This window comes from Coregonus lavaretus (assembly GCF_964263955.1).
Source record: "Coregonus lavaretus genome assembly, contig: HAP1_SCAFFOLD_2386, whole genome shotgun sequence".
NCBI classification, from domain to species: Eukaryota; Metazoa; Chordata; class Actinopteri; order Salmoniformes; family Salmonidae; genus Coregonus; species Coregonus lavaretus.
The window spans coordinates 12501-26907 of record NW_028158781.1 but is presented as its reverse complement, the minus strand read 5'-3'; the positions used below and the strand labels follow the sequence as shown (position 1 = coordinate 26907).

Below are 14407 nucleotides of genomic sequence, written 5' to 3'. Positions count from 1 at the left end.
CTGACAGTTTTAGACAGTAGCCAACAGGCTGTATCCTGACAGTTTTAGACAGTAGCCAACAGGCTGTATCCTGACAGTTTTAGACAGTAGCCAACAGGCTGTATCCTGACAGTTTTAGACAGTAACCAACAGTTTTAGACAGTAGCCAACAGGCTGTATCCTGACAGTTTTAGACAGTAGCCAACAGGCTGTATTCTGACAGTTATAGACAGTAGCCAACAGGCTGTATCCTGACAGTTTTAGACAGTAGCCAACAGGCTGTATCCTGACAGTTTTAGACAGTAGCCAACAGGCTGTATCCTGACAGTTTTAGACAGTAGCCAACAGGCTGTATCCTGACAGTTTTAGACAGTAGCCAACAGGCTGTATTCTGACAGTTATAGACAGTAGCCAACAGGCTGTACCCTGACAGTTTTAGACAGTAGCCAACAGGCTGTATCCTGACAGTTTTAGACAGTAGCCAACAGGCTGTATCCTGACAGTTTTAGACAGTAGCCAACAGGCTGTACCCTGACAGTTTTAGACAGTAGCCAACAGGCTGTATCCTGACAGTAGCCAACAGGCTGTATCCTGACAGTTTTAGACAGTAGCCAACAGGCTGTATCCTGACAGTTTTAGACAGTAGCCAACAGGCTGTATCCTGACAGTTTTAGACAGTAGCCAACAGGCTGTACCCTGACAGTTTTAGACAGTAGCCAACAGGCTGTATTCTGACAGTTTTAGACAGTAGCCAACAGGCTGTATCCTGACAGTTTTAGACAGTAGCCAACAGTTTTAGACAGTAGCCAACAGTTTTAGACAGTAGCCAACAGGCTGTATCCTGACAGTTTTAGACAGTAGCCAACAGGCTGTATCCTGACAGTTTTAGACAGTAGCCAACAGGCTGTACCCTGACAGTAGCCAACAGGCTGTATTCTGACAGTTATAGACAGTAGCCAACAGGCTGTACCCTGACAGTTTTAGACAGTAGCCAACAGGCTGTATCCTGACAGTTTTAGACAGTAGCCAACAGGCTGTATCCTGACAGTTTTAGACAGTAGCCAACAGGCTGTATCCTGACAGTTTTAGACAGTAGCCAACAGGCTGTATCCTGACAGTTTTAGACAGTACTCAACAGGCTGTATCCTGACAGTTTTAGACAGTAGCCAACAGGCTGTATCCTGACAGTTTTAGACAGTAGCCAACAGGCTGTATCCTGACAGTTTTAGACAGTAGCCAACAGGCTGTATCCTGACAGTTTTAGACAGTAGCCAACAGGCTGTACCCTGACAGTTATAGACAGTAGCCAACAGGCTGTATCCTGACAGTTTTAGACAGTAGACAACAGGCTGTATCCTGACAGTTTTAGACAGTAGCCAACAGGCTGTACCCTGACAGTTTTAGACAGTAGCCAACAGGCTGTATCCTGACAGTTTTAGACAGTAGCCAACAGGCTGTATCCTGACAGTTTTAGACAGTAGCCAACAGGCTGTATCCTGACAGTTTTAGACAGTAGCCAACAGGCTGTACCCTGACAGTTATAGACAGTAGCCAACAGGCTGTATCCTGACAGTTTTAGACAGTAACCAACAGTTTTAGACAGTAGCCAACAGGCTGTATCCTGACAGTTTTAGACAGTAGCCAACAGGCTGTATCCTGACAGTTTTAGACAGTAGCCAACAGGCTGTATCCTGACAGTTTTAGACAGTAGCCAACAGGCTGTATCCTGACAGTTTTAGACAGTAGCCAACAGGCTGTATCCTGACAGTTTTAGACAGTAGCCAACAGGCTGTATCCTGACAGTTTTAGACAGTAGCCAACAGGCTGTATCCTGACAGTTTTAGACAGTAGCCAACAGGCTGTATCCTGACAGTTTTAGACAGTAGCCAACAGGCTGTATCCTGACAGTTTTAGACAGTAGCCAACAGGCTGTATCCTGACAGTTTTAGACAGTAGCCAACAGGCTGTACCCTGACAGTTTTAGACAGTAGCCAACAGGCTGTACCCTGACAGTTTTAGACAGTAGCCAACAGGCTGTATCCTGACAGTTTTAGACAGTAGCCAACAGGCTGTATCCTGACAGTTTTAGACAGTAGCCAACAGGCTGTATCCTGACAGTTTTAGACAGTAGCCAACAGGCTGTATCCTGACAGTTTTAGACAGTAGCCAACAGGCTGTATCCTGACAGTTTTAGACAGTAGCCAACAGGCTGTATCCTGACAGTTTTAGACAGTAGCCAACAGGCTGTATCCTGACAGTTTTAGACAGTAGCCAACAGGCTGTATCCTGACAGTTTTAGACAGTAGCCAACAGGCTGTATCCTGACAGTTTTAGACAGTAGCCAACAGGCTGTATCCTGACAGTTTTAGACAGTAGTCAACAGGTTATTGTGGCTATCTGAGCATAATGTAGGAGTCACAACAAAACCAATGGAGAAAATCCCTTAACATTTTCACATGGAAATATCTTTTGATATCTATGATATAGCCTACAGTAGCCTCTATGGGGTGTTCAGTGCAGGCCTACATTGCATGAGACGTTTTTACATGATGAAGGGCTTGACATTAATTAATGATTTTTTTACTTGGTCTGTAACACCAGGGGCCAAATAGGTGACTGTAAATTACATTGTATTGTGTTGTATGATGCAGGAAACCACTTTACTAAATAACATGTATTATTACCATACAGAGAATTAGACAATGTAGGCTACCCTGCTGCCTATTGGCGTATTTGCATATTCAAGCCTGTCTCAAAATACACAACACTGTCAGCTTGACATACCATCACCTGCACCATCACATTGTTAGCTTTGTGATGGCTAAGGTCAAGAGGGCGATCATGTCTGTTTGCGAGACAGAGGATCCAGTGTGGAATACCAGGTTAGGCTCATGAAGAAGGAAGCAGTAATGTAAAGCAAGCAGCATGATGCCCGTTACACCACTATGCTAACTGATGTCCATTCATTCCCCTTGGTGTCTCTGTGTGTTCAGATCAGAGGGTGCAGGCAGGTCTGATGTGTCTCTGTGTGTTCAGATCAGAAGGTGCAGGCAGGTCTGATGTGTCCCTGTGTGTTCAGATCAGAAGGTGCAGGCAGGTCTGATGTGTCTCTGTGTGTTCAGATCAGAAGGTGCAGGCAGGTCTGATGTGTCTCTGCGTGTTCAGATCAGAAGGTGCAGGCAGGTCTGATGTGTCTTTATGTGTTCAGATCAGAAGGTGCAGGCAGGTCTGATGTGTCTCTGCGTGTTCAGATCAGAGGGTGCAGGCAGGTCTGATGTGTCTCTGTGTGTTCAGATCAGAAGGTGCAGGCAGGTCTGATGTGTCTCTGTGTGTTCAGATCAGAAGGTGCAGGCAGGTCTGATGTGTCCCTGTGTGTTCAGTTCAGAAGGTGCAGGCAGGTCTGATGTGTCTTTGTGTGTTCAGATCAGAGGGTGCAGGCAGGTCTGATGTGTCCCTGTGTGTTCAGATCAGAAGGTGCAGGCAGGTCTGATGTGTCTCTGTGTGTTCAGATCAGAAGGTGCAGGCAGGTCTGATGTGTCTCTGTGTGTTCAGATCAGAGGGTGCAGGCAGGTCTGATGTGTCCCTGTGTGTTCAGATCAGAAGGTGCAGGCAGGTCTGATGTGTCTCTGTGTGTTCAGATCAGAGGGTGCAGGCAGGTCTGATGTGTCCCTGTGTGTTCAGTTCAGAAGGTGCAGGCAGGTCTGATGTGTCTTTGTGTGTTCAGATCAGAGGGTGCAGGCAGGTCTGATGTGTCCCTGTGTGTTCAGATCAGAGGGTGCAGGCAGGTCTGATGTGTCTCTGTGTGTTCAGATCAGAGGGTGCAGGCAGGTCTGATGTGTCTCTGTGTGTTCAGATCAGAAGGTGCAGGCAGGTCTGATGTGTCCCTGTGTGTTCAGATCAGAAGGTGCAGGCAGGTCTGATGGAGTTCCTGTTGTTTGGAGCGTTGATCTCTGCGGTGGACCCGGTAGCGGTGCTGGCCGTGTTCGAGGAGGTCCAAGTCAACGAGACCCTCTTCATCATCGTGTTCGGAGAGTCCCTGCTTAACGACGCCGTCACCGTGGTGAGTCCCTGCTTAACGACGCCGTCACCGTGGTGAGTCACCTGGAACTCAGATGACAGTCACACAGATGACACTTTCCCGCTCACGCTACATACACACACCAGGAACCATAGAGACAGGGAAGCTTTGAAGGTCAGTGTGTGGGTACATATACACACCAGGAACCATAGAGACAGGGAAGCTTTGAAGGTCAGTGTGTGGGTACATACACACACCAGGAACCATAGAGACAGGGAAGCTTTGAAGGTCAGTGTGTGGGTACATACACACCCCAGGAACCATAGAGACAGGGAAGCTTTGAAGGTCAGTGTGTGGGTACATACACACACCAGGAACCATAGAGACAGGGAAGCTTTGAAGGTCAGTGTGTGGGTACATACACACACCAGGAACCATAGAGACAGGGAAGCTTTGAAGGTCAGTGTGTGGGTACATACACACACCAGGAACCATAGAGACAGGGAAGCTTTGAAGGTCAGTGTGTGGGGGGGGGGGGGGGCTGGATAGAGCAGCTGGACAGTATCAACCTGTGTCCCAAATGGCATCCTATTCCCTATTTAGTGCACTAGTTTTGACCAGGGCCCATCTTTTGACCTATGGGCTCTGCAGAGTCTAAAGTAGTGCACTATATAGGGAATAGGGTGCCATTCTCTGGTCTAAAGTAGTGCACTATATAGGGAATAGGGTGCCATTTGGGACGTTACCATTGAGGCACAACTGGAGTTCTGAAGGGAAGGGGAGGGATGACCTATTGCAGGCTCACGATCACACCTCTACACCAGCTGTGTTCAGGTGCTGCTGCTGTGCTCTGTTGTTCAGGCGGTGTTGAGATGTTCAGACTGGCTGATAACTCTTATAAATTAATCAGACAAAGACTGACTGGCTGAATCTGAGATGGATAAGATTCTCTCTCACTCTCTGTCTTTCTGTCTTTCTGTCTGTCTCGCTCTCTCTCTCTCTCTCCCCCCTCTCTTCTCTCTCTCTCTCCCCCTCTCTTCTCTCTCTCTCCCCCCTCTCTTCTCTCTCTCTCCCCCCTCTTTTCTCTCTCTCTCTTCCCCCCTCTCTTCTCTCTCTCTCTCTCTCTCTCTCTTTCTCTCTCTCTCTTCTCTCTCCCTTCTCTTCTCTCTTTCTTCCCTCTCTCTCTCTCTCTCTCTCTCTCTCTCTCTCTCTCTCTCTCTCTCTCTCTCTCTCTCTCTCTCTATCCCTCTTCTCTCTCTCTATCCCCTCTTCTCTCTCTCTCTCTCTCCCCTCTCTTCTCTCTCTCCCCTCTGTTCTCTCTCTCCCCTCTATTCTCTCTCCCCTCTCTTCTCTCTCCCCTCTCTTCTCTCTCTCTCTCCCTCTCTTCTCTCTCTCTCCCCCCTATTCTCTCTCTCTCCCCTCTCTTCTCTCTCTCTCCCCTCTCTTCTCTCTCTCTCCCCTCTCTCTCTCCCCTCTCTTCTCTCTCTCTCCCCCCTCTTCTCTCTCTCTCCCCTCTCTTCTCTCTCTCTCCCCTCTCTTCTCTCTCTCTCCCTTGCCAACCCACTAAACCCGCCACAACAAGCTCCTTTTGTTTATATGACCTGTGACCTTCAGATGGTAAAGTACCCAGGATTTAGAGAGCGATCACGATTACACTCTCACGATCACGTCTAGCAGTCCTTATTAAAACACATGAACCTCACAGCGATACATAGAACACCAGAGCTTGCTTACAGCAGCAGTCCACTGAGCTCAATGAATACCTGCTCATCTGAAGAGGAGGGATCTACACATGTTAGGAGTTGACCCGTCTTTGTGGGATTACGGGGTATTGGACCATTAACCCCTGGCATTCTTCGTTACTGGGCACTGGACACACTAGTATGTGTGGGCGGCAGGTAGCCTAGCAGTTAGAGCGTTGGGCCAGTAACTAAAAGGTCGCTAGTTCGAATCCCCAAGCCGACACGGTGAAAAATCTGTTGATGTGCCCCCCCAAGGCACTTAACCCTAATGGCTCCAGGGTTGGCGTTGATAATGGCTGACCCTGGCCGTGACCCCACTCTCTGAGGGTGTCTCAGGGAGAGTTGGGATTATGCAAAAAACATATTTCCAATAGTCCAGGGCACTGTGCTGTCCTCCTCTACGTCAGTTTAATCATCCTCACTGGGTCAGTTTAATCATCTCCACTGGGTCAGTTTAATCATCTCCACTGGGTCAGTTTAATCATCTCCACTGGGTCAGTTTAATCATCTCCACTGGGTCAGTTTAATCATCCTCACTGGGTCAGTTTAATCATCTCCACTGGGTCAGTTTAATCATCTCCACTGGGTCAGTTTAATCATCTCCACTGGGTCAGTTTAATCATCTCCACTGGGTCAGTTTAATCATCCTCACTGGGTCAGTTTAATCATCTCCACTGGGTCAGTTTAATCATCTCCACTGGGTCAGTTTAATCATCTCCACTGGGTCAGTTTAATCATCCTCACTGGGTCAGTTTAATCATCTCCACTGGGTCAGTTTAATCATCCCCACTGGGTCAGTTTAATCATCTCCTCTGGGTCAGTTTAATCATCTCCACTGGGTCAGTTTAATCATCTCCTCTGGGTCAGTTTAATCATCCTCACTGGGTCAGTTTAATCATCTCCACTGGGTCAGTTTAATCATCCTCACTGGGTCAGTTTAATCATCCTCACTGGGTCAGTTTAATCATCTCCACTGGGTCAGTTTAATCATCTCCACTAGGTCAGTTTAATCATCCTCACTGGGTCAGTTTAATCATCTCCACTGGGTCAGTTTAATCATCCTCACTGGGTCAGTTTAATCATCTCCACTGGGTCAGTTTAATCATCCCCACTGGGTCAGTTTAATCATCTCCACTGGGTCAGTTTAATCATCTCCACTGGGTCAGTTTAATCATCTCCACTGGGTCAGTTTAATCATCCCCACTGGGTCAGTTTAATCATCTCCACTGGGTCAGTTTAATCATCTCCACTGGGTCAGTTTAATCATCTCCACTGGGTCAGTTTAATCATCCTCACTGGGTCAGTTTAATCATCTCCACTGGGTCAGTTTAATCATCTCCACTGGGTCAGTTTAATCATCCTCACTGGGTCAGTTTAATCATCTCCACTGGGTCAGTTTAATCATCTCCACTGGGTCAGTTTAATCATCTCCACTGGGTCAGTTTAATCATCCTCACTGGGTCAGTTTAATCATCTCCACTGGGTCAGTTTAATCATCCCCACTGGGTCAGTTTAATCATCTCCACTGGGTCAGTTTAATCATCTCCACTGGGTCAGTTTAATCATCCTCACTGGGTCAGTTTAATCATCTCCACTGGGTCAGTTTAATCATCTCCACTGGGTCAGTTTAATCATCTCCACTGGGTCAGTTTAATCATCCTCACTGGGTCAGTTTAATCATCTCCACTGGGTCAGTTTAATCATCTCCACTGGGTCAGTTTAATCATCTCCACTGGGTCAGTTTAATCATCCTCACTGGGTCAGTTTAATCATCTCCACTGGGTCAGTTTAATCATCCTCACTGGGTCAGTTTAATCATCTCCACTGGGTCAGTTTAATCATCTCCACTGGGTCAGTTTAATCATCCTCACTGGGTCAGTTTAATCATCTCCACTGGGTCAGTTTAATCATCTCCACTGGGTCAGTTTAATCATCCCCACTGGGTCAGTTTAATCATCTCCACTGGGTCAGTTTAATCATCCTCACTGGGTCAGTTTAATCATCTCCACTGGGTCAGTTTAATCATCTCCACTGGGTCAGTTTAATCATCTCCACTGGGTCAGTTTAATCATCTCCACTGGGTCAGTTTAATCATCTCCACTGGGTCAGTTTAATCATCTCCACTGGGTCAGTTTAATCATCCCCACTGGGTCAGTTTAATTATCTCCACTGGGTCAGTTTAATCATCCCCACTGGGTCAGTTTAATCATCTCCACTGGGTCAGTTTAATCATCTCCACTGGGTCAGTTTAATCATCTCCACTGGGTCAGTTTAATCATCCTCACTGGGTGAGTTTAATCATCCTCACTGGGTCAGTTTAATCATCCTCACTGGGTCAGTTTAATCATCCTCACTGGGTCAGTTTAATCATCTCCACTGGGTCAGTTTAATCATCCCCACTGGGTCAGTTTAATCATCCCCACTGGGTCAGTTTAATCATCTCCACTGGGTCAGTTTAATCATCCTCACTGGGTCAGTTTAATCATCCCCACTGGGTCAGTTTAATTATCTCCACTGGGTCAGTTTAATCATCTCCACTGGGTGAGTTTAATCATCCTCACTGGGTCAGTTAATCATCCTCACTGGGTCAGTTTAATCATCCCCACTGGGTCAGTTTAATCATCCCCACTGGGTCAGTTTAATCATCCCCACTGGGTCAGTTTAATCATCTCCACTGGGTCAGTTTAATCATCTCCACTGGGTCAGTTTAATCATCCCCACTGGGTCAGTTTAATCATCTCCACTGGGTCAGTTTAATCATCTCCACTGGGTCAGTTTAATCATCCCCACTGGGTCAGTTTAATCATCTCCACTGGGTCCGTTCCGCTCAGTCCTCTATTTAGGGAATAATCCACCAGGTCCATTGGTCCAGTGTCCAATCCCTCGTCTATTGGCAAATCTCTCCTCAACACTCTGAAATGTGATCCAAATATGATCCTGGTCAGCATCAATGCTGCACAATAACTCCAACAACAGCATTAGTATTTACAGGACATACTGTAGCGCTTTTACACTCCTCTAGAGCTTTTCTCTCTCACATGACCTTTTTAGGTGGGTGAGGTATTTATTTGGCACCAGAATGCTCACCACACATTCACTGTGTCTGAAATGGAACCGTATTCCCTATATAATGCGCTACTGTTGACCAGAGTCCTATGGGCCATTTCAGATGCAGCCATTGGCTGTATCTCAGTGGAGATGTGAGGAGGACTTGACTTTTTTTGGCGTTCCTGTGGCGTGCCGCCGGTTTTGGTGATAATGGCTCTCAGGCCTCTTCACATCCACTTGCTTTGTTGAGTGAGACTCTGCAGTTTGAAGGCTTTAGTGTGGTCCGTACACCACAAGGTTTAGAGTGCTGTGGTGGAAGGAGCTCCTACCAGAGGTCTGGCATGCCAAGACCAAGACCAAGGGGGAACTAAAGTTCCCGAGGGCACTAGTTATATGGATCAGGGGGTCTAGGACTGAGGGCTGAGGGGCCAGCAAGGGGCCCTGTTAACTAGCCGCAAACCGACCTGGGTTGAAATACTCTTTTGAAATAATTTTAAAATACTGTATCTGTGCTTGATTGAACTTGGCCGTTGCAGTGGAACCAACGGAAAAGTCTCAATTGTCAAAAACCCTGTCCACCTCGCCAAGCCTAAAGCAAATGCTTTCAAACACTATTTGAACCCAGGTCTGGTTAGCTGTACTCCTTTTTCCCTCCCCGGGTCTCAGGCTTATTTGATGAGAAATCTAAGCGGCTTTGCTCAAGGGTTTGTTGGAGTAGGCCGTTAGACGCATTAGAAAGTCTATTTACATTGTTGTTGTCTGTGAACACAGTAACATTCTAGTGCTGAACACTAAACCTCTCTCGTATCTCTTTGTTCTCTGGTGCCCAACACAACTGACTTCTTACCGTTCGGTCTCTAAGTCTTTACTCACATGTATGTATATGTATTTATATGTATGTATGTGTGTATGTATGTATGTATGTATGTATGTATGTATGTATGTATGTATACGGTCGTGGTCAAAAGTTTTGAGAATGACACAAATACTAATTTTCACAAAGTCTGCTGCCTCAGTTTTGATGATGGCAATTTGCTTATACTCCAGAATGTCATGAAGAGTGATCAGATGAATTGCAATGAATTGTAAAGTCCCTCTTTGCCATGAAAATGAACTTAATCCCCCAAAAACATTTCCACTGCATTTCAGCCCTGACACAAAAGGACCAGCTGCCATCATGTCAGTGATTCTCTCGTTAACACAGGTGAGAGTGTTGACGAGGACAAGGCTGGAGATCACTCTGTCATGCTGATTGAGTTAGAATAACAGACTGGGAGCTTTAAAAGGAGGGTGGTGCTTGAAATCATTGTTCTTCCTCTGTTAACCATGGTTACCTGCAAGGAAACATGTGCCGTCATCATTGCTTTGCACAAAAAGGGCTTCACAGGCAAGGATATTGCTGCTAGTAAGATTGCACCTAAATCAACCATTTATCAGATCATCAAGAACTTCAAGGAGAGAGGTTCAATTGTTGTGATGAAGGCTTCAGGGCGCCCAAGAAAGTCCAGCAAGCGCCAGGACCGTCTCCTAAAGTTGATTCAGCTGCGGGATCGGGGCACCACCAGTGCAGAGCTTGCTCAGGAATGGCAGCAGGCAGGTGTGAGTGCATCTGCACGCACAGTGAGGCGAAGACTTTTGGAGGATGGCCTGGTGTCAAGAAGGGCAGCAAAGAAGCCACTTCTCTCCAGGAAAAACATCAGGGACAGACTGATATTCTGCAAAAGATACAGGGATTGGACTGCTGAGGACTGGGGTAAAGTCATTTTCTCTGATGAATCCCCTTTCCGATTGTTTGGGGCATCTGGAAAACACCTTGTCCGGAGAAGACAAGGTGAGCGCTACCATCAGTCCTGTGTCATGCCAACAGTAAAGCATCCTGAGACCATTCATGTGTGGGGTTGCTTCTCAGCCAAGGGAGTGGGCTCACTCACATTTTAGCCTAAGAACACAGCCATGAATAAAGAATGGTACCAACACATCCTCCGAGAGCAACTTCACCCAACCATCCAAGAACAGTTTGGTGATGACCAATGCCTTTTCCAGCATGATGGAGCACCTTGCCATAAGGCAAAAGTGATAACTAAGTGGCTCGGGGAACAAAACATTGACATTTTGGGTCCATGGCCAGGAAACTCCCCAGACCTTAATCCCATTGAGAACTTGTGGTCGATCCTCAAGAGGCGGGTGGACAAACAAAAACCCACAAATTCTGACAAACTCCAAGCATTGATTATGCAAGAATGGGTTGCCATCAGTCAGGATGTGGCCCAGAAGTTAATTGGCAGCATGCCAGGGCGGATTGCAGAGGTCTTGAAAAAGAAGGGTCAACACTGCAAATATTGACTCTTTGCATAAACTTAATGTAATTGTCAATAAAAGCCTTTGACACTTATGGAATGCTTGTAATTATACTTCAGTATACCATAGTAACATCTGACAAAAATATCTAAAAACACTGAAGCAGCAAACTTTGTGAAGACCAATACTTGGGTCATTCTCAAAACCTTGTGTGTATATATATATATATATATATATATACAAAACCTTGTGTGTGTGTGTGTGTGTGTGTGTGTGTGGAAAAAAACATGTGGGATTGGAAGTGATGCAGACAATTACATTGATGGAAGTTACAATCTATCTGCAATATTAAAGCTTATTAACCCCCCCCCCCCCCCAAAAAAATAAAATAAATAAATAAATAAAAAATAGTATTTACTCACAGAAATATTTCTAATGTCTTTACTCTTTTGGTCCATTGAGTTGTGAAGTTAACACCATCACCCGGAGAGTAGGGCTGTCTATGGCTGTATCCCAAATAGCACCCTATTCCCTTTGTAGTGCACTACTTTAGACCTGAAGTAGCGCACTGAATTGAGAATAGGGTGCTATTTGGGATGTAACCTGGGATTTCAGGCCCTATGCTTCTACAGTGTTCCCACCATGCTTTGTGAGAAGAGAGGCCCAGCCTACTGTATGTCGGTTTACGGGAAGATTAAACTGCAGAAAAGCCCAGCGCTGATGCCAAACACTGTCGTCTGTATGGATCAAGCCTCTCAGAGTAGGAGTGCTGATCCTAGATCCTAGGCTAAACTGATTCTAGATCCTAGGCTAAACTGATCCTAGATCCTAGGCTAAACTGATCCTAGATCCTAGGCTAAACTGATCCTAGATCCTAGGCTAAACTGATCCTAGGCTAAACTGATCCTAAGCTAAACTGATCCTAGATCCTAGGTTAAACTGATCCTAGATCCTAGGCTAAACTGATCCTAGAAGGCTAAACTGATCCTAGATCCTAAGCTAAACTGATCCTAGATCCTAGGTTAAACTGATCCTAGATCCTAGGCTAAACTGATCCTAGAAGGCTAAACTGATCCTAGATCCTAGGTTAAACTGATCCTAGATCCTAGGCTAAACTGATCCTAGAAGGCTAAACTGATCCTAGATCCTAGGCTAAACTGATCCTAGATCCTAGGCTAAACTGATCCTAGATCAGCACTTCTATCCCGAGACGCTGTGCAGCCCATGGTGAGGACTGCAGGGGCAGGTTGGGAGTCCTTCTCTGTAATATATATAGCCAGAGGACAGGAGTCAGTGATGATTCATAGGATGGATCTAACGTTTTCAGATAGACTTACAGGTTCCCTCATCGTTCTGTTCTGCACATACCTTCTGTCTCTTCCTGGTCTGTTTCTCCACAGCTACTGTGTATTAATAGTGGACCAGAGTTATAACCAACCCCAGGCCTTTAATAGTGGACCAGGGTATAACCAACCCCAGGCCTTTAATAGTGGACCAGGGTTATAACCAACCCCTGGCCTTTAATAGTGGACCAGGGTTATAACCAACCCCTGGCCTTTAATAGTGGACCAGGGTATAACCAACCCCAGGCCTGCAATAGTGGACCAGGGTTATAACCAACCCCAGGCCTTTTAATAGTGGACCAGGGTTACAACCAACCCCATGCCTTTAATAGTGGACCAGGGTTATAACCAACCCCTGGCCTTTAATAGTGGATCAGGGTTATAACCAACCCCATGCCTTTAATAGTGGACCAGGGTTATAACCAACCCCAGGCCTTTTAATAGTGGACCAGGGTTATAACCAACCCCAGGCCTTTAATAGTGGACCACAGTTATAACCAACCCCAGGCCTTTAATAGTGGACCAGGGTATAACCAACCCCAGGCCTTTTAATAGTGGACCAGGGTTATAACCAACCCCATGCCTTTAATAGTGGACCAGGGTTATAACCAACCCCTGGCCTTTAATAGTGGATCAAGGTTATAACCAACCCCATGCCTTTAATAGTGGACCAGGGTTATAACCAACCCCTGGCCTTTAATAGTAGATCAGGGTTATAACCAACCCCTGGCATTTAATAGTGGACCAGGGTTATAACCAACCCCAGGCCTTTAATAGTGGACCAGGGTTATAACCAACCCCAGGCCTTTAATAGTGGACCAGGGTTATAACCAACCCCAGGCCTTTTAATAGTGGACCAGGGTTATAACCAACCCCAGGCCTTTAATAGTGGACCAGGGTTATAACCAACCCCAGGCCTTTAATAGTGGATCAGGGTTATAACCAACCCCACAGCAAGAATCATCCACTACCAATGAGTAGCACCCACCTGTATAGAGAATGCATTGTGTGATGGAGAGAGTTACAAAGACAATCTACTAATGTTGTAATCTCTCCTTCTCTGCAGGTGTTGTATAAGGTATACATGTCCTTCGTGGAGGTGGGCCCTGAGAATGTTCAGACAGCTGACTATTTCAAAGGAGTGGGTGAGGATGTGTTCTTCTAGTTCCTGAGAATGTTCAGACAGCTGACTATTTCAAAGGAGTGGGTGAGGATGTGTTCTTCTAGTTCCTGAGAATGTTCAGACAGCTGACTATTTCAAAGGAGTGGGTGAGGATGTGTTCTTCTAGTTCCTGAGAATGTTCAGACAGCTGACTATTTCAAAGGAGTGGGTGAGGATGTGTTCTTCTAGTTCCTGAGAATGTTCAGACAGCTGACTATTTCAAAGGAGTGGGTATACAATATGCTCTGCATGACCACTGAGACCCTCTCCTGATCTCTGAACCTAAAGACTCTCCCCCTCCCTCTGTTCCCCCTCCTCTTCCCCCTCTCCTCTTCCTCCCTGTCTCCCCCTCACCGTTCCTCCTCCTCCTCTTTCTCCGCATCTTCGTCGTCCTCCTCCTCTTCCTCCTCAGCCTCATTCCTCATCGTCAGTATTGGGGGGACCATGGTGGGGCTGATCTTTGCTGCTCTCCTAGCTTTCATCACACGTTTCACCAAGAAGGTCCGCATCATTGAGCCTCTCTTGGTCTTCCTCATGGTCTACCTGGCCTACCTCACCGCTGAACTCTTCTCCCTGTCCGCCATCTTGTCGTGAGTACATCTTTAGTATTTGTTATGGAAATCACCACGTAAAATGTGATGGTCTGCACCTCAAAAGGATGTTGCATGAAGCTTACTTCATTTGGCAATGTATTTTATATTCTGCTGTCATTAGGGAGGGGGGGGGGGGGGGGGAGATGTGTGTGTGTGTGTGTGTGTGTGTGTGTGTGTACATGTATATGGATGTGTGTGTGTGTGTGTGTGTACATGTATATGGA

At 46.3% G+C, this 14407-nt stretch overlaps 1 protein-coding gene across 1 annotated transcript in view; it reads left to right on the top strand.

The window, feature by feature from the left end:
* The window catches only part of LOC311123587 (sodium/hydrogen exchanger 5-like), a gene marked incomplete at both ends in the record, with an annotated part of 62807 nt that overhangs the window by 41008 nt on the left and 7392 nt on the right, over positions 1–14407 (top strand). The window contains 3 exons of the mRNA XM_084197825.1: positions 3876–4039; positions 13495–13573; positions 14003–14180. Coding sequence (XP_084053951.1) covers positions 3876–4039; positions 13495–13573; positions 14003–14180 — 421 coding nt within the window. The remainder of the gene's footprint in view (positions 1–3875; positions 4040–13494; positions 13574–14002; positions 14181–14407) is intronic.